Source organism: Lingula anatina, chromosome 4 (genome assembly GCF_051362555.1).
Source record: "Lingula anatina isolate TDL-2025a chromosome 4, LinAna3.0, whole genome shotgun sequence".
NCBI classification, from domain to species: Eukaryota; Metazoa; Brachiopoda; class Lingulata; order Lingulida; family Lingulidae; genus Lingula; species Lingula anatina.
Window position 1 is genome coordinate 5,768,015 of NC_141770.1, and position 27,257 is coordinate 5,795,271.

General features: G+C 36.1%; 1 protein-coding gene and 3 long non-coding RNA genes across 4 annotated transcripts; 2 read left to right on the forward strand and 2 right to left on the reverse strand.

The window, feature by feature from the left end:
* Positions 1-782: 782 nt before the first annotated feature.
* Positions 783-16,648, reverse strand: LOC147762134 (uncharacterized). The gene is made up of 3 exons (XR_015333915.1): positions 16,444-16,648; positions 3,139-3,341; positions 783-2,795 (listed from the first exon to the last, which is right to left on the reverse strand). It is a non-coding gene; the product is annotated as an uncharacterized LOC147762134 (long non-coding RNA).
* LOC147762135 (uncharacterized) lies at positions 10,170-12,663 on the forward strand. The gene is made up of 3 exons (XR_015333913.1): positions 10,170-10,651; positions 11,221-11,286; positions 11,640-12,663. It is a non-coding gene; the product is annotated as an uncharacterized LOC147762135 (long non-coding RNA).
* LOC147762136 (uncharacterized) lies at positions 11,308-14,144 on the reverse strand. Its single transcript, XR_015333914.1, has 4 exons — positions 13,757-14,144; positions 13,133-13,207; positions 12,667-12,842; positions 11,308-12,418 (listed from the first exon to the last, which is right to left on the reverse strand). It is a non-coding gene; the product is annotated as an uncharacterized LOC147762136 (long non-coding RNA).
* A 4,571-nt stretch (positions 16,649-21,219) lies between the features above and the next one.
* On the forward strand, positions 21,220-25,224 carry LOC106159485 (uncharacterized). The gene is made up of 3 exons (XM_013535781.3): positions 21,220-21,409; positions 22,754-23,561; positions 23,729-25,224. Exons 2-3 carry the CDS (start codon positions 22,784-22,786, stop codon positions 24,301-24,303), a joined length of 1,353 nt encoding a protein of 450 aa, XP_013391235.2. The 5' UTR covers positions 21,220-21,409; positions 22,754-22,783; the 3' UTR covers positions 24,304-25,224.
* Positions 25,225-27,257: the final 2,033 nt, after the last annotated feature.

Here is a 27,257-nt window from a genome sequence, read left to right on the forward strand (position 1 = left end):
ATAAATCACCAATAATATACGATCTAATGACCTGAACCTAGAAGTAAAACTGATCTGCAATAGGTCATGTCATTATTTTGTTTATTACATTTTAGGCAATTCCTGCATCATAAATCTTATAACTTAAGAAAATTGCACTGTATAATCATTCAAAATATAAACCTATACATTATCCTCCCTTGTTTTAATAGATTTGATAAAGTTTCATATGGATAGATACACAGTTTTACTAAAAGAAAAAATGCCTAAAGATCGTCAGTACGGAGCTGTCACCAGCATACTTATTTTCACAACGTACTTATTTTGGCAGCTTCAGTGCCAAATAGTGCAGTACATATTTTGTCAACGTACATATTTTGGCACAACACCGGGTGAGAACTTTAGAGGTGTGCATCAGAGGCTGGATGACCTCTACAATAATGGTTTTAACCTTTCATACAAGGAAGAGATTTTGGAAGATTTCAAGAAGAATGCAAGTTCATGTCATACTACTACTCCAAAAAGTGGCACACAACAGGACCTCCAAAAGCTAGAATACCTAAGCACCCTGTACCACTGAGCTCTCCACTTACTTCCAACAACTCACACCATGAGGAGGCGAGGGAGACCAAACACTATATTGCTGGATGTACAGAGTGGGCTAACCACATCAACAGACAGCTGGCAAGGACAGCGCACAAGGTCATAGCCAGAGTAGACTTCAAAGGATGCCCTGGCTACGTAGAATTGAACAAAGCTGACATGGAGCAACGTCGTAAAAACCTAGGTCACATTCAGGATCTCAGAGGGTATGGACAACAGCCCATAGCAGTGGAAAGAGATGAGAGATACAATAATAGCCTGTTCAGTGGAGGGAACAAAACACCATACCAGCCAGCCACTCAGACTGTGTACACTGTAGCAGAGAATGTGACCAGCCAGAAGGATGTTATTGGTGTTTACTCTGGTAACAAGCTCTGCCATACAGCTCACCTACTCAGAAGTTGAGGGGAAGATGTCTCTTGTCCAGATCACAGTGGAATCTGCACAGCCAATCTACGAGAAGAAGACAGCATTGGGGACAAGTTTAACCACTGATGGGGATAGCCAAGCCCAGCTGCATGTGACAATGTTGAAATTTTTTGGGACACATGACACTTTACCAAAACTCTGAAAAAACAAATAGAAAAAGCACCATTTTCTGGTCAAGTGTTTCCAGGAAAAACAAAATACACTAGAGACAAAATGCAAAAATGTTTTGCTCAGTGCATAGCAATGTGCTGCTATTCTGAATTTGATGCTTGCTTTAGAGCAAATAAAGGGAACATAGAGTTGATTAAAAGAGCACTGAGTTACGTCACTGACTATATACAGTTAGTTGTTACAGTGGTGATTGTCAAAATTGTTTAAAGTACTCATTAAAATGTAAAGGTGGCTCAGAAACTATTTCCCCTGCCTTTCATCTTTCTCCTTGCTAGGAAGGATCTACAAGACAGTGCTGCACCTATTGGTAATTGAGTAATAGCAACTTGGGTAAATTACAAAAACTGTCTTTCATAAGTTAGTAGTCATACACATTGTAATTGGTTAACAGCATACTTATTTAAAAAAACATTCATATTTTCATTTTCATCTACCCAGGTGGGTGTATACATTACAATGAATAAACTATGAAACTATTAAAATCATAAATGCCCTCATCATATTACACCATACACAATTCTTACTTTAAGACTATACAACCATTGAACCAATGAAACCTCAGGCAAGTGAACCTTTAGACTAGCAAACCTTTGGAACAGCTGGACATTTGCATCATCAAACTATCAGAACAATGAACCTATATTGACTATTGAACCTTTGGAACCATTGGATCTTGGCATCATCAAACTATCAGACCATTGAACCCTCTGACTACTGTCATGCACCTGACAAATCATTTAACAATGAACTTATAATAATTTCATAAATTCACAAGATGGCAATATTTAGTAATTAAAATAAATATCAGAATCAGAAATTACTTGAATTTGATATACTCAGGAAATACTGTAGCATCATATCCAAACTGCTAATGATAACAAAACAATATCATAAAATAATCCAATCATGCTGATTTTCTAGAAGAATTAAAATTAAAACAAAAATACAGTTTATCAGTTATAGGATAAACAACAGATGTGTCATAAAGTGCTGACTATGGCAATGACACTGGACAGACACAGTGATCAGAATATAGACAGACTGAGTGTCTGTATATAATAAATATGTGATAAAATTTGCATAATACAACTTAATGACCTCACAATAACAGAGATCATCTATAACACATCATATCTGACCTGAAATACATATTCACATTAAAAAATTTTCACTGATGTCTTTTTCTCTTCAGTGATGACTTATTGTCTACCACAATCTCACTATATGCTACCTCTACTAGTACTGTAACAGTTTCCATGCATATGGGGAAAATTATTATAACACATCACAACTGAGCTGAAATATCAATTCACTTTTAAACATTTCCATTGTGCCTATTCGTCTTCAGTGATAGAGTATTGTCCAACACAATCTCCTTGCTTTATATACCCTGCCTCTATAGTTTCCATGCATATGGGGGAAATTGATTCTTTGTGTTACCTGGAACCCACATTTGTTGTGTAATTGTACTGTTCCATATAACTGGCTCCACAGGATCTGCTGTGTTTGGAAGTCTTGTTCTGGGTGGTTCTGGCAGCACTCTCTCTCACTCAGTATAAAATTGACCTCTTGGTCTGCCAGCAGTTCTTCATACAATTCCGGAACTGTATTTCCTAAAAATATAGATGAAATGAGTGTTTGCAATGCAACTGGATCATCTCTGTAATATGCTTGATATATATCTTGATATTGCTCATATGTAATGTGATCAAATTAAAATACAAATTTCATTTTATGTGTTTTTTGCACTTAATGACAATAAAACTTAAATTCACACTACAATTAAAACAGTAATATATTAATTTTATTCATAATAATCCATGCTTTCTATATTGAAATAATCATTGGTGTTTGTGTCTCTGCACAAAGGAAAGAGGAGAAACAAATTACCTATCTTTATTTGCATAACAAAACAATCACAAACATTTGTCTGCTATCTGCAAGAGGTCCAGTCACCTGTTTACAATGGCTGTCCTGTCTCTGGCTGTTCATTCATCCTAAAACTTGCCACATCCGTGTCTTGCACAACTGGGTGAGATGAAGATGTTCCTACTGCTTCCTTTTTATGTCTGCTTCAGTCTTATAAAATACATGTCCCCTATGTTCAGCCAGGTAAAGTCAGTTCACCTAGAAGACACCATGCTGTATGGAGACTGGAGCTGGAAAAAGAGACCAAAGAATTTATTAATGAAGTGACATAAACTATCTTAATAAAAAGACAGAACCCTGACAGTTCACAAGAGACAGTAGAATATTAAAACTACGATATACTGCCAAATGTCCACCTAATATGACAGACATCACAGTTGTGGTAACTGAACTGAGACAAGTTTAAAATGTCTCTTGGTTTAATTGGTCAGAAAGCTCAATATTCTTCTGATCACACAGCATATATGTTGCCACTGTATCTATTGCCACTGTTATCCGCAACAAAGTCAATGAAGAGCTGGTTACTTCACATGTGCTGAGTGTGTTGTGTGACAAAAGCACAGACACAGCTGTTTCCAAAAACTTTGTTATTTATGCCAGAATTTTAGACCAAGAAAATTTCAAGCCACAGGTAAGGAAAGTAGTTGGTGCCCTGCTCCATCTGTCCATAAGTGTGTTTTGAATTATGATCTGCCTCAGTTTCATGTTCCTTTCAGACGGAGGCAACTTCACATTGAGCATAGTGTTGCCAACATATTCGAACATAAAAATGATTACTGGTCAAGTTCAATAGGAAAACAGTGTAAGCCCCATAGAATCTCATCTCCCATTTCCCACGACAAACCACTTCTTTCCAAAAGTGATGACAGTGAAGATAAATATTTAAGGATACCAACACCAGTATGTCCTAAAAATAAAAAGGACAGAGGGGATCCCAGCAATTTGCCCAAGAAATTATCTTTTGATGGAAATTGTGATAACTGGGAATCTTTCAGAATTAGGTTTGAAAGTTATCGCAAAGTAAAAGAGTAGTCAAAAAATGAAGCCATTGGTTTCCACCCAAGGCTAGCCGGCAAGCTTTCTCAAGGCAATCTGGACCAGGCAATTTAGACTTTCTCAGAGTTGGTTAAGATGCCCTTTTTTTAAGAAGCCAGGCATGTCCTGGTGGTGCACTGTAGGGGAGTGAGGGGAGACTCTGGAGACTGAAAGTTCTCCATAAGGTCACTTTTCTTTCATTTGAAACTGTGTGGTGTTCCTGGTCTCAGAGGATCCATTTTCACTGTTTTACAGGCACAAAGTCCCTTCTTGAAATTTGGGGAAGGCAGCAACCAAACACCTATTTTGGTTTCACCTGGGTTGCTGCCACCTTTAACAAAAACCAACTAGCAGCACTTAGGGCAGTACCTGACTCTAAACTTTTTTTGGAATCTGATGCTCCCTATTTTGCTTGAAAAAAGGTAACCCTTTCTACACCCTATACAATCTATGAAACTGCAGAGGTTCTGGAGGGGCACAGAGGGGTGGAAGCAGCTCACATTTTAAAAATCACAACTTAAAATGGTACTTCCTTAAATATAAAAGGGAGTAACCAGGGATCTGGAAATATATATACATGATGAAACTTCTTTAACTTTGGGCAATTCTAAAAAAACTATGAAAACTTCTTGGCACTGAATTTAAAAAGAAAAATTCATATCTCCCTGAAGCCCCTCTCCTCCTCCTGATCCGGGAGTTCATCGGAAATATGAAAGTTACCATCAATATTTACAATATTCATTTATTTATTTGATTATCATTCATTATTTATTTGTATATATCATTTTATAGATACACTGATGCACCTGCACTGCAGCAGCACTTATATGTATCACTTGTCATGCATTATACACATATGTACTGTATTTCAATATCAATAGCACTTATTGCATCATTGTGCATTCTATTGCAGGAAGCAATACAGCACCTTAGCACCAGTTTGTTACTAGGTACAGTGTACCAGCACAAGTATTTATTTCTATTTTATTATTTATTTAGAATTTTGGTCTATCACCAAATCCTACATGAAGAAATGTCCCAAACTTTTAAAATTTCTTTTTTTTTTTTGGCTTTCCAGTATTTATATTGTGGATAGACTATCACTGTATCAGTGATATGACTAACTGCTGAATCAACAGTTGTCAAAGTTAATCCTATATTTTTTTTCTCGGCAGACTATCACATATGTTAGAAATAAGGAACATTTTATTAAAGCTGCAATAAGCTCGTATCTGTTGTTTGATATTAAATATATTGTACACATTTCATGAAGTTAAGTTTGCATATGGTCTTCTTATGCAGCTTGAAGAGGGTATTTTGTACTATCGAAGAGAAAGAACACCAACTAATGTAGAAGACGGTAAAAAAAAATAACGGTGTGGGGAGAGTGGAGAAAGGTAGTAGAAAATGAGGAGGAAATGACCACCATACAGCAGCTGCACAATGGAAACTGTTAAAAATCGACTTACAATAAATAAATGTTAGTTTTTTACTTATGTCTGACAGAAGATCGTGTCAAAACCTGAAATGCCCCAACTTCAAAATGCAAATTTCCTAAAATAACATAAGCGCATATATAACACAGTCTTACTCCATTATGGTTTACACTTGTTGATAAATAGTGTTATAATATTATGTTTAATATGATCATTTTTCTATTAAACATATGCTTTAATACAAAATTTCTATATTACAGAACACTACCAGAAGAGACGAAGATGAACCACAGCCATTTACTAGTGGAATAAATGAAAATTAACCCAAGTCAGACAGAATAAAATTGATTGTCATTCTTTCTTTCAATTACACCGGTGTGGCGTGATAGACCCGTGCCGTGACGAAACCGTTCTGCACATGCGCATTGAGGGTAGATTGAAAGAAGGGACTTCCGGTATGACGATATCGTCGTAGGTATTTTTGGAACTATTGACCTTTCAATTCGTAATTCAGTGGTTTTTGCCATGAGAGAGTATGTATTTGATAATCTTACAATAAACTCCACGGAGGAATGTTGGAAAAGTTTTATATAAACACCAAAGGAAGCGTGTGACACAGCCCTTATTACTGAGATTGTGATCGTGACTGAACTGTTTTGCTCTGTGATGAGGTTGTAGTAAGACTCGTAGTATAAATGTTTTCACACTACAATGTTCTTTCAGTTTAGAGTTCAGTAATTGTTGTCGAGAGAAAGTGTGTGTTTGACAATAATATAACTTCCTCTATTGGGAAATGTTGGAAATACATATGTAGCTACGTGCTGTAAGTCAACTTTGTCAGTGTCGTGAATGTGACTGCGTTTGCATAAAGTCGTCGTAAGACTCGTATGAATGCTCATTATATAATGTTAGATATGTTCACAGGTGTGTTACACGTCCAAAGTGAGAAGGTCGATGCATTCCCAACAGTCCACCTTCAAGTCAGTTTTTTTATATCATAAAGCTTTAACACATTTATTTTATTTCATTGTTCAGATTGATTGGCAGAAGAAAATAGCTTAAAATTATAGTGTGTGTTTGTGTGTATTATGATGATTACTTGTTGTATTTGTTCTATATTTTCACATCACCAAATAAACATTTTGTATTTTGTATCATATACTGTGTTCTTTTTATGTACAGACACAGATGTGTCTGTACATATAGCCATCATCTGCGTCTGTCGTCGCCGTCGCCGTTGTTGCCGTCGTCGCCGTGCACTTTTACCGATAACACGATAAGTGGAAAACTGTTTTTTATTTCAGCTTGAAACTTACAGAATTGATGAATATTTATAATATGCAGGTCAAGTTCGAAAATCAGCATGATCGGGTCACTTGTAGGGAAGTTATGCTGTTTTTTCACTTTTTTCAGCATATATGCAGCACCGATAACACGATAAGTGGAAAACCATTTTACCTTTTGGTTTGAAACTTACAATACTGATGAATATTCATAATACGCAGGTCAAGTTCGAAAATCAGCATGATCGGGCCATTTTTTGGGAAGTTATGCTGTTTTTTCACTTTTTTCATCATATATGCAGCACCGATAACACGATAAGTGGAAAACCATTTCACCTTTTGGCTTGAAACTTACAGAACTGATGAATATTCATAATACGCAGGTCAAGTTCGAAAATCAGCATGATCAGGTCACTTGTAGGGAAGTTATGCTGTTTTTTTCACTTTTTTCAGCATATATACAGCACCGATAACACGATAAGTGGAAAACCCTTTTACCTTTTGGCTTGAAACTTACAGAACTGATGAATATTCATAATACGCAGGTCAAGTTCGAAAATCAGCATGATTGGGCCATTTTTAGGGAATTTATGCTGTTTTTTTCACTTTTTTCAATATAAATGCAACACTGATAACACAATATAAGAAAAACGGATTGGCCAATTGTCATTATACTCACAGAAGTTGTCAATCTTACTAAAACGCAGGTTGAGTTCAAAAATCAGCATAAGCGGGCCATTATTTTAGAAGTTATACTGTTTTTTCACATTTCCTCAGATTCAATTATTAGGCATGTTAACAGTCTCATTATTGAACTAATAAGATGCGTAAAAGTGTTTGTTTGATATTTCCTGCATCTTTACAACATTGTTAGTTGATTATGTAAAAAACATGGTAAACTTGTTATCATGTAATGTGTAATAAAGTGTCAAAAATGGAAATAAACTCATATCATTGCAGTTTGTCAGATTTAATCATCCACTATGTTCAGAATCTCAGAATGGAGGAAATTGGACATTTAACACTGTTCTATTGATACTTTTCCCATCTCATCAATTTTTTTAGTTGGCCATATAAAAATGGCAGTAAAATGTTTATTTTGTTTTATGTTAAAAAAGTGTTAAAAATGGAACTAAACCCATTTCAGAACAGTGCTGTCTTGTTTACATTTTGGCATTTTCAAGATGTGACTTTGAAGTTCCATGGGCCTGAAGACCTTTGCTAGTCACATTTTCTGAATATCCGTGATACTAATATCTTATAATTAAAAATTGATGGTCATTATGCTGTTAAACATTATGTAATATTGCATCAAAATTTGAAGAAACCCCTATTTTGGGCACTGCTCCCATGATGACCATTTAAGGAAAATCATGTCACTTACTGTTCTCAAACTTACAGGAAAGAAACATGGGACTAAAATATAGCTTCAGTAGGCAATGCAGTCTGTTTGGTAATTTTTTCTGGCAATTAAACAGTTTTTTTGTGAAAATTTAATTTTTCACATGTTGGCATTTTCAAGGTGTGACTTTGAAGTTCCATGATCCTGAAGGCCTTTGCTTGTCACGTTTTCTGAATGTCCATGTTACTAATATTTTATTAATAACATTTGATGGTTATTATGCTGTTAAACATTATGTAAGGTTGCATCAAAATTTGAAGAAACCTCTATTTAGGGCACTGCTCCTATGATGACCATTTAAGGGAAATCATGTCACTTGCTGTTCTCAAACTTACAGGAAAGAAACATGGGTCTAACATACAGCTTCAGTAGGCAATGCAGTCTGTTTGGTAAAATTTTCTGGCAATTTAACAGTTTTTTTGTGAAAATTTAATTTTTCACTTATTGGCAATTTCAAGGTGCAACTTAGAACCTCCACGGGCTTGAAGACCCATACTAGTCACATTTTCTGAAAATCCATGATGTATATTTTATTATTAAAAATTGATGGTCATTATGCTGTTAAGCATTATGTAATGTTGCATCAAAATAGAAGAAAACACAATTTTTGGTGCTGCTGCCATGATGACCATTATGGGAAAACCATGTTACTTATGATTGTCAAACTTTCAAAAAAGAAACACATGGCTAAAATGCAGCCCGAGTTGGAAAAGCAGTCTAATTGGCTTCTTTTTCTGGAAGTTATACATTTTAGTGAAATATTCATTATCTTTTTGGCATATTCATGGTGGGACTCAGAGCTCCCATGGGCATGAAGCCGTATGGTAATCAAATTTTCTACATGTCCATGCTATTTATAGTCAATAATCAAAAATTGGTGATAATTATTCTATAATTTATTATGTAATGTTACATCAAAATTGACAATAATCTTTTTGCACTGCTACTGCAAACATTATGAAAAGAAAACTGTGTTTATCATTATATTTAACTTATAAGTATGATTTTTAGGATTGGCATGTAGTTCAAATTACAAAGCCAGGTCAATTGGGTTATCATTTATTATTGAATTTTATGCAATTTTGTGTGAAATTTTCATTTTTCTCATTCTGGCACTTTCTAAGCATAAACTTGAACTCTGATGGGCCTGAAGCCTTATGCTTTTATTTTCGTCGGTGTTACCTGTTGTGCAAAATTAAAATTTAATGTTGACTGTGCAGTTAAACATAATGTATTATTGCATCAGAATTGGTAGTCTCCTATTTTGTGCATTATTGTTTTGTGCTTTTCTTAAGTTGTGACTTATGGGCCTGAAAGACCTTTGAGAGGGTTAGTCTGTCAATTTCCCTTGGGTATCACTTAGCTAATTTCGGTGTTATAATTTGCCTAATTGATAGGCCATTAAATGAGATTACATAAAGCACACTTGTTGATATTTCCCTGTAAACTCCCAAAGGTAAAGCTCTCTGCTAGATTAATAATAAGGAAGCAATGATAATTATGCAGGTAAATTTTGTTTAATATTGCAAATAAGTTTTTGATATATATATATATATATATATATATATATATATATATATATATATATATATATAAAAGATTAAAAGTTTGAATAGCAGCTTCATTGGAATTATATTTACCTCTGCCAAGGAGGTTATATTTTCACCCCTGTTTGTCTGTCATCAACATAACTCAAAAAGTTATGGACCAATTTTGCTGAAAATTTCAGGAACTGTCAGAAGTGGGCCAAAGAGGACAATAATCAATAATAATCAACAATTGCTGCCTTGTTAATTTTTTTCTCAAACACTGGCATTTGTGACTTATAACTTCCATCCACCTGAGGCTCTGCTCATTTTCTGTATTTCCACATAAGCAGTTGTATTGTTTTTTATGTCTTTAAAGGAAGTCTTTCCGCTGTAGACGCTTAAATAGGCCTTTCTCTGAAACTTTGCCTATTTGATCCTGAACCCCAAAGCATGTCTCACACAAAACCGTTGAGAAAATAAAGGTCGAGGTATAGGTTTTTAAGATCACTTAAAGAAAAAAAAGCGCAGCATTTTTTTTTCGTCTAAACTTCTCGCCATTACTCCCCTATGCATGGAATTCTGGGACTTGCCTCAATTTGCATATGACTGAATACTACTGTTTACTACGCTCTGGAGAAGACCCGGATGTCACTGCAAACCAAGATGGAGGGTAGTCCGAGTACACGTGAGTTGAAAGAGAGAAGAATAACTCTACGGGACAATGAAAAAGGAAATAAAACGGGAAATGCAGAAGCAGAGGATGTTATTTTCATTGGCAGGCCGGTGAGGTAGACAAAGCAGAAGTAGGAAATAAAACTGACAAGCGAGAAACTGACAAAATTCTGCCGGATACGGGTAGGTTATTTCGATCTCTTATCACGTCCGACTCTTTCATTGAGAACATATTCAGGAAGCGGATTTAGGGCGTCTTCTGGTTCTTCCGGAAGACGGTTAGATTTTCAAGTTTTCATTGGCGGGTATATGTAATATTTCTGTCGAAAGGCGGTCAAAAATGGAGGATGGATCAACATTACTCGGAAGACTGTCAGAAAATATTAAATATCTCTGGATCCGCCCCTGTTATCCCTGCTGTACGCAGAAAAGTTTATTATTCTTTAGAGCAGTCAGTACAAACAAGGACTGAGCTAAATAGTCTTCTATTAAAGACTGGTTTTTGTCGGCTTACTTAACGTCGTTATATCCTCAAGTCCAAAAACAAAAAAAAAGAGAAAAAACAACCTTTCACTAATTACCTTATTCGAATTTAATTTAAATTAAAAGATTTAAAGCGAGCACATTAATTGCAGCATCTGATGGTAGTAAATGTTTATTCTCTGTTTACGTTTTTAAAGTTGACTTCATGGGGATTCTCTGGAGAATGAGGATAATACACTGGTATATATATATATTTTTTTTTTATCCAGGTAATATGCATGTGGTAACATCTACCCCTACATCAGGTTCAAGGCCAACATAGAGCCAGGGCCAAAGTAAGTACCTGACACCCAGAATCCAAACACACAATAGCTGTTTATTTTACCATGTTCAGTACACCTTGCCATCAATATCAATCTAATGCATGTTAGTACTTGGAACAATGCCATTTTATTATAAAGTTTAACACTGCCATGGCAGCTAGTCCTAGAATTGTGACAAGCACAGGATATCAGTACTTATTGTGGGGAACATTATATAATAAATTGGATTTTGAAACAAACAATTTTGATAACCATGCTCTATTCAGTGCTCTTATGTCTGGCGTAGACATTACAGATAGTGGGTGCTATTAATTTCACAAAAAAATGCATTGAATTCTTTCCAATAGTCAATGTTTTGTTTTTAGGTATACTAAGCAGCAAAGCAAGCACTCAAAATCATGGATGACAGTAAGACCTCAAGCTGTTACATAAACAATTAGCACAAATAAAGGTACATTCCAGTCTTACAAACCAGGAATTTGACATGGGAATTACAAGTACACATTTCTAAGCAGCCATGGTGCAGATGGAACCAAGAGACTCAAGGCACCGTGGTCCTTATATGTATATAAGAATTTTTTTTATCAAAATGATGATTACCTCACATAAACTTTTCTTTTATAAATCCATCCAGACATACATTATTTCCTTGTATGACATTAACTTTTAAAATGATTGATTTTATGAACAGATTGTGTACAGAGTTGCATTTTACTTTTGATATGAGAAAGGGATAAATGAAAGCACCTTGTTTTTCTATGCCTTTATTTTTTATGTTCACTGAATGGTTGCACAAATTACAGTAGAATGAAAAGAATCCTTCTACTCAGTGACTTGCATATTACAGGTCTTATGAATGTTTGGTCAGTAAACTGATACTTGTGGTAATAGTTATTCTGTGATTTTCTTCAAAGTGAAGTAATCCAGCAAATTCAACGGCAGTCAAAATGTAGGGGACATTACAGTGAGTGGGAGATGGGCCAGTCCCATCTCCACTAATGCTGAGTCATTGCTTGGTAAATTCTCTAGCAAAAGCATCTTTATATCCAGTGCAAGGCCAGGATTTCCATCACACTTGTCACAATGTATTCAGCACTTTCCTTGGCAACACCATCATTTTCTTGGCAACACCATCATGTATGCTCTGATAATGAAAAAAATATATTCACTTTTATATCTGTCATTTCTGTTTTGATATGTACAATAGCTTACTTCAAAAATAAAATATTTGAAAATGTATGAACACTAAAACAACCATAAGGACTGGATTTCACACCACCGAATTTTATCGAATAAATTTACTTTGAAAATAAGAAGGAATATGAATGGTGTTTGTGTATTGTGAGAAACTTAGAATTTATCTTTTCAATAAAGATTTAATGAGTTTTATACCCATTCTGTGAGTTACTGAATTCTCCTTTCATGTTCTTGAGTCAATCCTCCTGATCTCACACCTCTTCCATGCCTTGTACTACTGGACCTAGAAGTGCTATGTATCACTGCCAACTCTACTAAACCTTCATACAGGGCTTTTTTTTCTAATGAGGCCAACATCACAAGATAGTATGCTGTAAAATAATAATAAAACTAATAATAATAATAATTGGCACTGATTTAATTGCATGCTAGTAATAATGTTGTGAACTGTTCAAAATGGGTTTCACTTCAATTAATCATTGTCCTGCACTCAAGCGTATCAATTGTTATCCCTAAACTATAAGTTTTTTGTATGTGTGGATTATTACATGTGAATATAGGTGAGGGTAGGGTGGGTCCTACACATTACTATCAAAACTAAGGAATATGCCAGATTAACTAAAAGGCCTGTTTTATTTAAAAATAACAGAAAACTCTTTACCTCAGGGAGCTCTTTACCCTCTAGTTCTGGACTGCTCTGACTGCTTGCCTCATCAACAATAGGCCTACTCTCGATCTGAAAAGTATAAAAGCAGATCGACTAGAAAAGTAAGATAAGATACGTGTGTGCGTAGCACAAAATTCAGGCACTCCTATTGACGATTTTGACATCTGCACGATGCTCACCACTACTGCCAGTAAGTATCAAAATCGTCCGGAACGCATTTGTAGTCCGTGCTACGCTGTGCGTGCAAATCGCGATGTCAAAATTGCGGCTCAGAAAGCATAGCAAACAACAAAAAAGTAACAGTCGTTCATAAATATCCAACCGAAAAGGGCTGGTTCAGTTGACCCGAAAAATATCACTGTCTCTAATCATGTCACCGGTATATTTCCTGGTACAAGTTACTCATTCGGTGAATCGGCATTGAGAATTACGGCATCAAGCACTGTTGACATAATAGGCTACACTCCGTCGTAAATATTTCCAAGCCATTCGTTGATTTTTGATCTATTTTAACCGACGAGAAGTTAAATGAATTCTTTAAATGTTTAAGTGCACAAACCTGTTCACGAACAATGAAGGGAGAGAGTTTTAACTAACGTGCATCTGTAAATGACTTACTTCGAACTCCACCGCGCCATATTTGTTTCTCCTAGTGTACGAGTGCTATTTTAGGCAACGCACTCTGATTGGCTAAAACCTTGCGGTAGTCGTCTTCTCTTTTTTGGGGAGAGGACGTTCTCCAATACAGACTCGAATGTGAAATAATTAATTATTTTGATTGCCGTCTACCTCCAAGGCGAATTTTAGTTTAGATCGTGACCTTCATATATAAGAAAAAGTTTGGGATATGTTTTATTTTCCCTCATATCGGAAAGACCCCCTTTAAACATTATGTTATATTATTTTATGCACTGTCATCATTTTTCAAATATTGAGACTTTCATCATGTGACTTTGGTCTCTTATGGTCCTGAAACTGTAATCTTATTGAAGGGGTGGATTGAGACCATCTTCTGGGTCTTCCGGAAGACAGTCAGATTATTAAGTTTATATTGACTGGTATCTGTTTTTTTTTCTGTTGGAAGACCTTCAAAATGGAGGATGGATCAAAATAGATACTTTGGATTACTGTCAGAAAATATCTCTGGATCTGCTCCTGTTATGGATCTGCTCCTGCCTGGGCAGAGGTCTGCACTCTCAGAGTGCTTTTCTAGTTTTGTTTATTTTCCTTAATAACTTTTTTCTCAAACGCTTGCATTTGTGATATTTAACCGCCTGAAGCTCTGCACATTTTCTGTATTTCCACATAAGCAGTTGTATGTTATTTATGTTTTCAAACATTATGTAATATTATTTTATGCACTGTCATCATTTTTCAAATATTGAGACTTTCATCATGTGACTTTGGTCTCTCATGGTCCTGATACTGTAATCTTATTGAAGGGATGGATTGAGACCATCTTCTGGGTCAGCTTCCGGAAGACGTTCGGATTTTTAAGTTTATATTGACTGATATTTTTTTTTTTTTCTGTTGGAAGATCATCAAAATAGAGGATGGATCAACAAAGATACTTTGGAATACTGTCAAAAAATATCTCTGGGTCAGCTCCTGTTATTGACCATGTTACCTGTTGTGCATGATTAAAATTCAGTGTTGACTAACAGTGCTATTATAAGCATTATTTATTATTGCATCAAAATTGGCAAAATGACCTATTTTGCATCATTATTTTCTGTTTTTTGTCTGTACATTTGACAGCTTTGCTGCCTTGTTTAATTTTGCTAATCTTAAACATTAGCACATTTTAAAATTTCTAGAAAACCACATAGGAATGCCCTTAGGATCAGGACACTATAAAGCTAGCTTTTTTTTACTAAACCTTTTCATGTGTTAGCTTTACGGTGTATCGCTGATGTGTGCTATATATGAAATCAAGTTCGATTTGGCAAAACCTAAATCTAGAACCTAGGGTACATGGAAATAATGCCATCAAAAACTTGAAAAAAATATAAAAAAATAAGAAATATTACAATTACATTGAAGGATGTTTTATCAACGTCTGCTGGGAACAAAAGTCTAAAACATTTTCTGAAATGTAAATTTATCCTTAACATATTGTTTCAAAAAGGTTGAAAACTGTACAAAATTGTGCGCAAAATTAAGAAAATTATGAAAACATTTGAATGATGGCTGAAAAGAATTTTTGTTTTTGCTGATTTTGGCCACATTTTGTCATGTTGTAATATGTGTCAAAAAGATGTTTGGTCTATCTTTGGTTTGACCTTTGCCCTTGCTTTGATATCTGTTTAGAAGTTATTATTATTATTTTTTTTTTTTTGAAAATATGTGAACATTTATCATTCGTGTTGTGATAAAGCAATGAGAAATATAACAATAAATTGAGTTTGATTTTTATACATTTTTTTTTTTTTTTTTGCTGAGGATAATACTGGTTCTTTATATGTAAAATATGAAGACAACGAAGTTCACTTAATATTGCAATGATTACAAAACACATGACAAGTAACACGAAATGACTAGTTTTATATTGGTGGACATATACCATACATGATCTCAAAAATTCATCCAAGTCTCAATTTGGCACTAGAATTGAATGGAAAAAACATTAAAATACATTTAATTGCGATTTTTGTTTGTATCAATAAATAGGGCCTACTTCTTAACTTTAAATCTCTATTTTTCAAATATATTCCTGAAGTTGGCATGGAAGTCAACTGAAAATTCTTTAAGGGATTTCTTAAATATCAACAATCTGTGTACTCACAAGGCTACCCAGGTATGTTGGTTAAAAGTTCTCTCGTCTTAATTGTTTTAGGATCTGGTTGCTGTCTACGGTTACCGCAATAAACTACTTCGGCAAGACAGACCAAAATATTATTAACATAAAGTAAAAAAATGCATAAATAGTAGCTAAACAAAATTATACCTAACACTAACAGATAAACTTGACCCACAATACAAAGGACAAAATTTGAACGATCTCCTCTAGGTTCTTACAACAGCGGTAGTAGGGCCTAATTGGTGTATCTTGAGAACAATAACCAGGTAAGATGTGATATGTATATGTGGGGATCGGTACTGTACAGTGCCTCCAAATTGCGTAATAAAACCGGAGAACAATGGCCAGGTAAGCAGCATGACCAGCGCGGCACGACGGTTTATTCACGACGACGGTTTATTCACGGACTGCTACCCCCGCGTGAATAATCCGTCAGAACGGTTTATTCACGACGACGGTTTCTTCACGTGACACCGGTACCAGATCGCTACAACAAAGTACTCACCCTTCTGTCATCAAGAATGTCTTTGCATGCATTTAAAAGGATGCCAAAATCGTGGAATGTCTTACTGCTTCAGATGAAACTTGAATGGTAGCTGATAAATATGTCTTGTCCTTGGTATAAAGCTATTTCATACAAACGTGTAAAAATGTTCCCGCGCCGAACTAAGCCCGACTAAGTAGGTCAACGAAAACCCGCAGTGAATACTGGGTCACATCTCGGCACATCCGGTCACATGAAGCGCGCCGCAGTTTTACTCTGCGTCCAAGTTATTATATCTTTTGATTTTTTGTTTAGATATGATATTATTGATTATTGATTGAGAATAAATTATTACAAAAAGGTAATTATAAATTCTTTTTTATTTTTATTTTATATATTTTCTTTTTGCTTCAACCTTTGCTGGTTCTCAGCACTGCTACATGTAACACAACGTTCAATTTGAGCAAATGGAGCATTTAATATCACCTTATATAAAACCTTCGCATTTAGAGTAATTACCATTAAAAGTATAATAAACGTACTTGAAAGAATTCTAAAGTCAATTTTTGTCTGCACAGCAACTAGTAGGGCTACCTGTATTTTACTTTTATAGACTGCGCTAGAGACTGCGCTAGTAAGCTCATAGGCCTATTAGATGCGCGTTAATTTATTTTTCAAAACGTCTAAATTTTTCACTCAATTCCAAGTATATTTTCTCAATGCCTGGTAACAAAGCTTTTGCAAATGGCTTTTTAACAGAATGCAACTTTGTCGTGTTTCGTGTAAAACATTTGACTGTGCCCTAGTAACATATCGTCCAGCTAATCATGAGGGCCCGCTGGAAGGAGGAGAGGGGTTAGTGATCACAAATCACGGCCACAGGAAATAAAATCATCAAATTACATAAATTAATTAAAAACTTTATTCGTATCTCGTTGAAAATGCTAGTCTGGCGAGCTGAAAATAACTATCACCGAGTATAATGACTTCGTTCCACTAAGGACGAAGGATAGAAACCCGCATTTCACTATTCAGAGTAATGGGGTGCTTCACATCTCGGGGAATGATAAGTAGGCCTATCTGTTACGGGTAAGGAAAATAACCAACGGGGCCTTCAGTCCTTGTCTTAACTAAAATGAAGATTTAATTAATGTCTAAAATATTTCAAAACATTAAAGCAACTAAAATTAATGATCTAGAGCAAAAATACGCCGCGAAGGATTTTTCAGCTTTTAAAAGTAGCTGCAAGTTATTTATTGCGTTATTTAAGATAAACATACTATACATTTTCTGACGTTAGACATTATAGGCCTACTTGCTTCCAAACAAGAATCTTATTTTTCTACTTTATTGAAAATAAACTTATAGGCAAATTTGAGATGATGTTGCAAGCGACAGTAACGAAGGTCTAAAGATGAGTCTGAATCTCGTGTTTTAAATATGATTAGCACAGTTGCTGAGCTAACTAATTATGCAGTGATTTTCGTGTGCATCGAAAGACTCACCAAAGGAAGAGCGAGAGAGACAAAATGTTATTATTATTATTATTAATCTACACAAAGTACCTCCGACCGTGTTGGGAGTTCGACCCCCTTGAGGAATCGGATGATAACTGTCGTCAATACTGCTTTTATATAACGTAACAAACGCAATCGTCCTTTGCGCTAAAATCGTTAACAGGAATATTTCTTTAAAAATTATTACAGACACCCTGACATTTTATACATATCTGTGAATATCTAGTAAAACTGCATCTGTGACTCAGGTAGAGTGTCCTCTCTCTCTCTCTCTCTCTCTCTCTCTCTCTCTCTCTCTCTCTCTCTGTCCGGCTATTCCCCCCTCTCTCTCTCTCCGACTCCGGTTGTCTCTGGCTGAATTCACAGTAAGTTGATCCTTGGACCAGAATCAGATAACAGACCTCTTTTATGGCAGTTAACTGTTATGACTGATAAATGAAACTACATATTTTTCATTCGACCGAATAAACAAGCAAACTACAGGGATGCGTGACGTATGATGCATGTAAAAGGGACACGAAGTTAGAAGTGCGTGATAAAGGTTAACGTCTTGAAGATTAGGCCTACATAATAATAAAACAAGACTAATATTCGTTGAGATATTCATTGTCTCTAAAAAGTGTTTTTAAAAGTGTCTAATATTTTTATGAACTTGTGCTTGACAATCATCTTTGTCTTGTGTCGCGTATGTATCCTTTTAAAATGGTAGCTGTTTGTGCTGTAGTGGTAGGGGAGACCGGGGCTAGTTGGACCCCGGGGTAAGTTGGCCCCCCGTCATTTTCTGAAAAAGTAACTATGAGGTAAAAAAATTGGCCACATACTCTTGTAAAGTGACCGTAGCCTACAATGCTAAGGAAGTGTCGGCCGTTAAAAAGTTTTAATTAAGCGGTGAGTCCAAATAAACTATTTTTGCACCTAAAAGTAATTTTGTTTAAGAGATTTAAAAATCTAATTTCATAGGCTTTTGATCGAATATAAGATATGTATAGGGCATCAAACTGAAACTCATTGTTTCAAGTTTCACAGAAATGTATCATCGTTGCTCATTCTAGCACCATAAATGGCTGCCAGCCCTTAAAATAAATAATGTGCACCCGGGGCTAGTTGGCCCCCTTGTCTCGGGGCAAGTTGGACCCTCATATTACCCACAATCCTTTGCGCGCAACGCTGTTTGAAATAAACAAGAAGTTGGTGAAATTGACAAAGCTTGCCGGTGTTTAGCGTCTGATTGATTTTTTTTTTAATTTGCTCTCTGGTGTCTTTTCGGAAATTTATATTAGGAATGTTCTGTTCATTGTATGTATTAGAAAGCAAATCCATTGGACTTTCCTTAGAAAAACATTTATTTTGCCTTAATTCATTGTAAGGTGATTTTATTGTACTTATAGTGTTATATGTGGCCCCAAGGGGATTTTCCACCCCTCCCTAGATAGAGACCATTGTTGAAACAAACTCAGTGGTTTAAAACTGAATTTGTTACTTAAAACGTAAATTTATTATTCGTTTTCATTCATTAAAAACCTGCTTTATAACATTATTAATTTATTCTTAATTAAAACAAAACAAATTTTATTGATAGATTTTTTGGTTCTTGCAACACATACCCCCCCCCCCCCCCCCCCACAACGTGACGTACGGAAACTTCAATAAATCTGCCTCATTTGAACTATTTATTTATCAAAAGACTCAAAAATCAATTGAATAAATTAAAAATGTATAAAAATGTATTTCAAGGCATTTACATGGGATATATACTTCATTTTCGTATAGGGGGGCCAACTTGCCCCGACTCTGGGGCCAACTTGCCCTGTGGCGGGGCAAGTTGGCCCCCTGGACGTCAACTGCGTTTTTTGTCAAATTGTGAGCCCTCTGGCATTATATTTGAAAAATAATGGCGTTGCATACGTAGCTTAGTTCATGGGGCTTACTTTAAAACCGGTTTTGTGACTCTAACCCATTCCTAGTTGGCTCTACAAGGCCAAAAGTGTCTAACTGGGCCAACTAGCCCCGGTCTCCCCTACTTGATGCGAGCTTTGAGTTTCGAAAAGGACGTAAGGCAGCTTTTTTCTATCGTTTTTATTTTTAATTATTATTATTTCTATTATATCAATTATCTACGCTTGTACAGATACAAGCAAGGCAAGCAAGTAGTCTCTGGCAGCATGGACCTAATGAGGTCCATGCTGGCAGTGAATCGCGCGGACTTCTCCTGCTACCACTCAGACATTAACTAGATATTGTAAACATATATCGGCACATGAATCAATAAGACATCAAGCAACTTTCATGGAAAATAAACTGAAATTAAATCTGGAGATTCTTTTGTCTATTATCATTTCGAAATTACGTTAAATCTCGGCACGTTCATCATCACCACCATACTTCCGTCGCCGTTCGAAGCGCGAAGTTCAAACAGTGCATATCAAAACCGTAAATAGGAGTTCTTACGTAGGAAACATCACACTAGAGAACGGGTTTAATTAAGGCATTCTCATGAGCAAATCTGGATGACTCTATCTATAATAAAGCACTTGTTACCTAAAAATAAAAAATACTTTTCAGAATTATGCAAGAAAAAGTAATGAAAAGAACGAAGGCAGAATAATTTTTAATTAAAAATGGAAACTGAACAACAAATACAGCTTCAAGCAAACGAAACTGAATAAAGAAAATACACACTCATGATTTTGACTGATGCGTTACAGTGCATGGAAGGACTATGTGAAAACAACATACACCCTCCCCTACACATACACTACACACACACACACACACACACACACAGAGAGAGAGAGAGAGAGAGAGAGAGAGAGAGAGAGAGAGAAAATGGAGCGGTCTCAATTCAGGTCTTTTATCAAAAAAAAAAGTTTTATTGTACTATAAAATACAAAGTATATAATACCATAGACTGCGTAGCTGTGTGCATGAACCCAAAAATGTGCTATAACACGATCAAAAAAAGAAATATATCTTCTTGAAAAAAGAACAGTCACAATAGAACCCCCCCCCCCCCCCCACCCACCACCACCACCAATACGCCCCCTTTCTATTGATACTATACAAACTCAGCGTGTGTAGGAGTGTGAAAACTATGTGAAAGTAGGTCAAAAGTTCACGGATAGGATATGCCATGTAAGGGTTCTTAGGGGAGTTAAGTGATCTCCTTTTGAGGTTTTTTTTTATTTTATTTTTTATTCAGCCAATTTTGAGAAGAAATGTTAGTGTCTTCACGGTAGCCATATAGTTGTGGGAATTTGTAAAAAAAAAAGCTTTGTGGTCTTAAATGAGACTTCATTTTCACACTTGCAACCGACATAGAAAAATAATGTTTGAAAAGAACGATAAAAACACGTTTGTAAGCCCATATACGCGGAAGTAGTCTCATATGCTGGTACAAGGTCCCACGGATAAGGCACTTACAAGTTGATATGCCTCATCTTCCTCTTTCTGTTTGATGAAGCATTTTACAGGTAAGGAATATACAGTAGTTGTATAATCTTTTCTGTATCAAGCAACTAAAATGTATGAGTTTTAATCGCTCATTTTTTCACGGAATCGGCTATAGTCGAGGCTGTATATGTGTTGGTCAGTTAGTTAACAGTTTGATACCATGACCACGTTCACAAGTGCACTGATAAAAATCTTTTAGTTCCAATATAAGGGGAAAGGCAAGGAAGAGCATGACCGCAAACTTCACTGTGTAATCTCGTATAGGCTACCCTTCAATTAACGGTTATATTTAGGGATTACAGAGGAAGGGGGGTATAGCTCTAGCCAAGTCTTAAATCCGGAAATAAGAAAAATCGTGTGTGTGAACGAACGCATTTGAAAACGATTACGGGTCATGATTGGGACGATGGAAATAAGGTAAAACCGACAATAATAGGCTTCCATTTCATATATTATCATTGCACACGTATAACTTTGCCATCAGACTGATCATTACCCAACGTTATAACCAAATACCAACAGCATTTAATGTCTAAAGCGGGGAAATGAGTACTTTCACATTCGCTACTAATTTCTTGTTAGTTTACTTTACAAGAGATAAAAACATCACGTTATGTATTACTCATACTTGTTCTATTTATACTTACATCATTTGCTTCCGGGGCACGTAGGCCTATAACTGAAGGCACCTATGAAGCTGGCACCTTGAGATAATAATCGGTATCAGTGCCGCATTGGCCGAGAAATAATTTTGGTAGTGGCGGTGGTGGAGGGGGGGGGGGCAATGTGGTTTTGCTGACTGATGGACTTTTGATCGTCTGGGAGAAAGGAAAAGATAAACTTTTTATAGAGGCCCTCCTATAATATCACCTCCCCCTGCGTTGTTGATCAACAATCGCAATGAGAGCATCAGGTGATTTGCCTGACCTCGTCAATAATAATACCAGCACTGCACCCTCATAAATGCCAATAAAATTTGATAAACATAAAGCATGTTATTTGTATAATCTGTGGAACTCGTCAAAATGTTGACTCGAGGATAGTTAAGATACTTTTGGTCGTTTGTGAGAAAAGAAAGGCCAACTTTTTAGAGAGGCCTCTAAAATATTTATATGGCAATTTTACAGTACTGTTAATGTTGTTCTTAATTACGAATTGATATACATCACCAGTGTCTGCATTTCAAATAATTTATTGATAATTTCTCATTGTTCATTGCTCTACATATCGTTGTAATATTTATCACTACCGTTCTTTACAGTATATACCTGTAGCCCTGTTTTACACTTATCAGAATTGTTATATTGTCATTTTCTAATCATAGCCATTACCATCTTTATGATTTTATTATTTTTACTTTGAAGCCCAGCTGTGAAGTCAATGGTTCATCAACAATGGATAGAGTGCTTCTGACATTAATAATAAACCAGATGCTGTCTTGGTCGCTCGCCGCCAATGCTTTCCCGGACCCAGAAGGAGAAATGTCCGTCTTTATAGAAGACAACGGTGACCCAGAGTACAAGATGGGGAATTCTCGGTGGTATCTTAAAGGAAACGGCTCTCACGCCAACAAGTGCGGAGAAATTCTGTTCAACCAAGCCGTCACGACCGCTCGGCTTCGCATCGACTATCTCCCCAACAACACGTTGGTCGCTGCTGCAGACTATATGCGTGTTATAGGGCGGCCGATAATATACTTTGTGGGTTTGTTCTTCAACGTGCTCTGTATGTGCGTCCTGTTGAGGCGGGAATTACGCAGAGTGGCCACTTGTAATATCATGATAGCTTTGGCTGTCGCTGACTGCTGTACCTTGATCAACGGCATCTTCTACTGGGTCGAGTACGAGCTCCTTCATCCAGCGATGACAGCCAGTAGAGGGCTCTGTGGTCTGACTGTATTCACGGTGTATTTCGCACCTGAAATGAGTGCGTGTATGATAATGTTGATGAGCGGGGAGAGACTCCTCAGGCATATTAACACGCCAAAACACGAGGTGTTTTTTTCAATGAATAAGACTCGGATTTACATCTTTGTGATCGCGGTTTTCCTCCTGATTTTGAACATCCCTATTCCTTCATTTGATATTTATTTCTATGAGTGTGGGCGGCAGATATGCTGGAATATCTACCACGATTCCCCAGACCTCCTGAAAATACACAATGAAAATTCAGGTAAGCTAGCTACAGTGAAATATTCATCCATGTACAACATGTACAGTAGCCAGTATATCAGTAAGATTTGTGGTTGAGCTTAAAACGATGCACAATAATTTACAAGACTTGTTATTTTTTAGGACAATGATAGGCTATACACAGAATGTTTATAATTTGCTTTTTAGGCGAGGTCGGGGATTACTATTCGGCATACAAATGGGTGGCTCTAGTGATATATTGGATCATTCCTTTTTTCGGCTTGCCAATCATTAACACCATGTTAGTGTGTGCCATCTGGAAAGATAAGAAGAAGAAAGGGTCGCAAGTACAGGAGTCCACCATACCAACACCAGACTCCGGTTTATATAGAGACTGGCAAGTCGAAGAACAGAAGAGCGTCACTAGAATGCTCATCTCCGTTACAGTGGCATACTGGATCATGACAACGGGATTCAACCTGATTCAGGCTGATATTATCAAAATATATGGGTCTACTACCGATTACGAGAGAGCAAAGTTTTCTATGATTTACACAGTTTTCATACTATTATTTTACATGAATCATGCCTCGAATTTCTTTCTTTACTGCTTGAGTGCCCGCCCATACAGGGAAGAATTAAAAGCAATGTGGCTTGATGCCAAAGAATTCACTTACACAAAAATTGGGATAAAGGCAGATGAAGTTAGAAGGTTTGACGTGCGCAGAAGTACCTCTTCTTATGGCAGCATACCTCACCTCGCCGCCAATCAAGATGTGTGACGTAGGCCTACATCGGACATAGCCTTCGTAACTTTCACTTTAATGCTGTTATAGTAACAAAAACGACATTATGTGGAATTTGTTTTTATTACCTAGTTCGTTTTCCTATTCAATGACTCGTAGTAAAAACCAATTGTGTTTCATATACTAACCAGATGTGAAATATTTCTAACACTACATGCCTAATGATTTGCACTAATATTTGAATTGAATATTTGTATTGATATAGATACTATAATTATTTTTTATGTCACCCGTTTTTTCCTGATAAGGATTTCTTCCATTCTTTCTATATGTCTGCTGCGCTTTCAAGTGTGCTGTCCTCCTTCAAATAGAAAGTTTAGTCATAGTTGAATTTCTTGATATCAATCCAATACCGTTAATCAATTAATTGTTTGAAGCACACGTGATGCAATTTTCGTTATCTGGAAAATGGTCAGAAGTTCATCGTAAGACAATTTTGTTATTGGCAATTAAACGTGGTTACATGGAAAGCTGATTCTATTTCTGTTAAGCCTTAACCTATATTTTTGTACAGTATATAACATTATCAATATAAAATTATATTGTCATCTGGTGTTTGACTATAAAAATTGTTTATAGTGAAGGCCCAAGAGGTGATGCTGTCTAAAGTTATGTCAAACTCTATCCTAAAAACATATAAAATCTTTTCTTTCATAATTATAACCATAATACTATCCTATTTACAAAATAAGAATATGGAATTGATCAAAAAATTGTACAGATAGCAGTCCTTACGGAGGAAACATCGCGCTAGAGATTAGGTCATTTTTGTTAGCAATGTTGTCTCTAATTTAGAAAATCATGAGCAAATCTGGATGACTTTATCTTTACTTTTCAGAACTTATATAAGAAAAAATGAAAAATAAAAAGTTTGAAGCCAATAAGACTAAAAACCAGCTACAACAATTTTTTTAGTGATATTGTCAATACATGGCAAGAATACGTGAAAACGGCATACCCCCCTCCCCCCCCCCCCCACACACACACACAGGGGAGAAGGGAGGGAGGGTAGCCAAATCCAATGCCCAATGCTTGAAGTTGTACAACGGTTCACCGTTTGTCCTAGCTAAATCATCATTAAAGAAACGAATCAGATCAAAATTACAATAAAGCGCGGAATGTGCAGACCAGCATAATCAACAACTGTGGGTTTGGATACAAAACTGCTCCTCCCCGTTGCCAACGCTCTCATTTCAGGCCTGCCATTTAAAATGAAAACTGATGTTTTATTGTATAAAATAATAGGCTACATTTGTAAAACCACACACTTCGTTCGAATAATCTAGCTTTGTTTAATACAGTGCATGAACCCAGAAATTATGCTAAAGTATAATCAAAATAGAAAGATCAATACTTCTTGAACAAGATCGGCCACATAGGAAATCTCCCCCCCCCCCCCCACCTCATCCTGCCCCCTTTCTACTGATAGCCTACCATACAAACAAGCCACCTTCCAAACTCAGCGTAGATAGGAGTGTGAGAGTTATGTAAAAGTAGGTCAAAAGTTCACGGATAGGATATGCCATGTAAGGGTTCTTGGGGGAGATAGGTGATGTCCTTTTGCATTTTTTTCTGTCAATATTGAGAAGAAATATCGATCGTATCTTTCGTTGCATTCAGTAAAAATAAATTCAAATAAGTCAATTTTCTTTCTTTTATCACGTAATTCGTCAGATGTAATAAAATATAACATTTCCCTAGGAAACCCTCTTGTGAATACGTCGTCTGCAGAACCATCAGCGTTTGCCACCACGCTGGATGCTTCGCGCATCCCGGGAGCTGAACAGTTAACGCGGTCTGAAAAATTTTAGGGAGAGTCGGATGAAATAAAGGGAGACCGTGGCATATATAAAGTTCTACATGATGAAGCTGGAGATATGGACTAGTTTTACAATTTTCTTGGGAAATTAGCAATACACTCTGCTTTTCAGTAACCCCAGGCAACCAAAATGTTTTGCTGGTATCTTGATACATCTCCCACTTGTGTCTCCCCCTAAAACGGTCCAAACTCAAAAATCGATAATCGTATGGCAATTATATACAGGCAATTGACCTACTTTTATACCCATGCAGCTATAAACGAGTTTTATGGCTGTGGAGTGAAAACGTGATACACGTCTGTGATATAAAAGTTATTACTAATTATATTATTTACAAACAGTGCGTGTGGTGAAAAGTGTTCCAATTTGTGAGCAAAAGAGGACATTACTTTTTGAAAATAATGAAAAAATTGGAGACAAGCCAAAATCAGAAAAAATGCATTTTTTCTCTTATATGCAAATTAGGTCCCCTGAAGTAATATACATGTATGACTGGCCGGAAGTGATGTTCATATCAGAGATTTGTAATGATGATGATCTTGATGGCCTTAATTATCTTAATGGTGATTCAAAAAATATTATCAATGTTTTCAGTTGTTATCTGGTGTGAAACAAATTTTCTTCACTAACACAATCATCACGTGAAGAATAATTAGTAAATGCGCGCCTCAGAGATACGCTGCAGACGTCACTGTGAGTGAAAATGGATATCGGCAAACTGTTAAAATTTTGACAGCATTTCTATTTATTTGTGTTCGACAAGGATGAATGCATTAAATAAGAATACTTTTTTTAAGCGAATATTAAGGAGAAAGCCGAGATAAAAAATAATAAGGATAATAGTCAAAATATTCAGAAGTAAAACATTTTCAGAGTTAAAATTCTTGTTGGCCACTACAGTTCCTCTTCGCAGAGGTTCACAGGAAAAATTTAATGTCACTTGTACTGGTAGCCGTATAAATTGATGTTGTAAATTAAATGACTTACACTTTCACTAACTGCAGATAATGATTATAAAAACTGAATCAAGAGTTAAAGGATAGGGAGTTATTGAGTGTAGGTTAAATTTCTTTTAAGAGTCAACAAGTGGAGAAATTGTTTTCCTGGTAG

Bases quoted from the DNA above. Each gene is read 5' to 3' on its own strand.
- LOC106159485 (XM_013535781.3), top strand. From the start codon at position 22,784: ATGGATAGAGTGCTTCTGACATTAATAATAAACCAGATGCTGTCTTGG. The intron at 23,562-23,728 runs GTAAGCTAGCTA...TTTGCTTTTTAG, and splicing joins AATACACAATGAAAATTCAG to GCGAGGTCGGGGATTACTAT.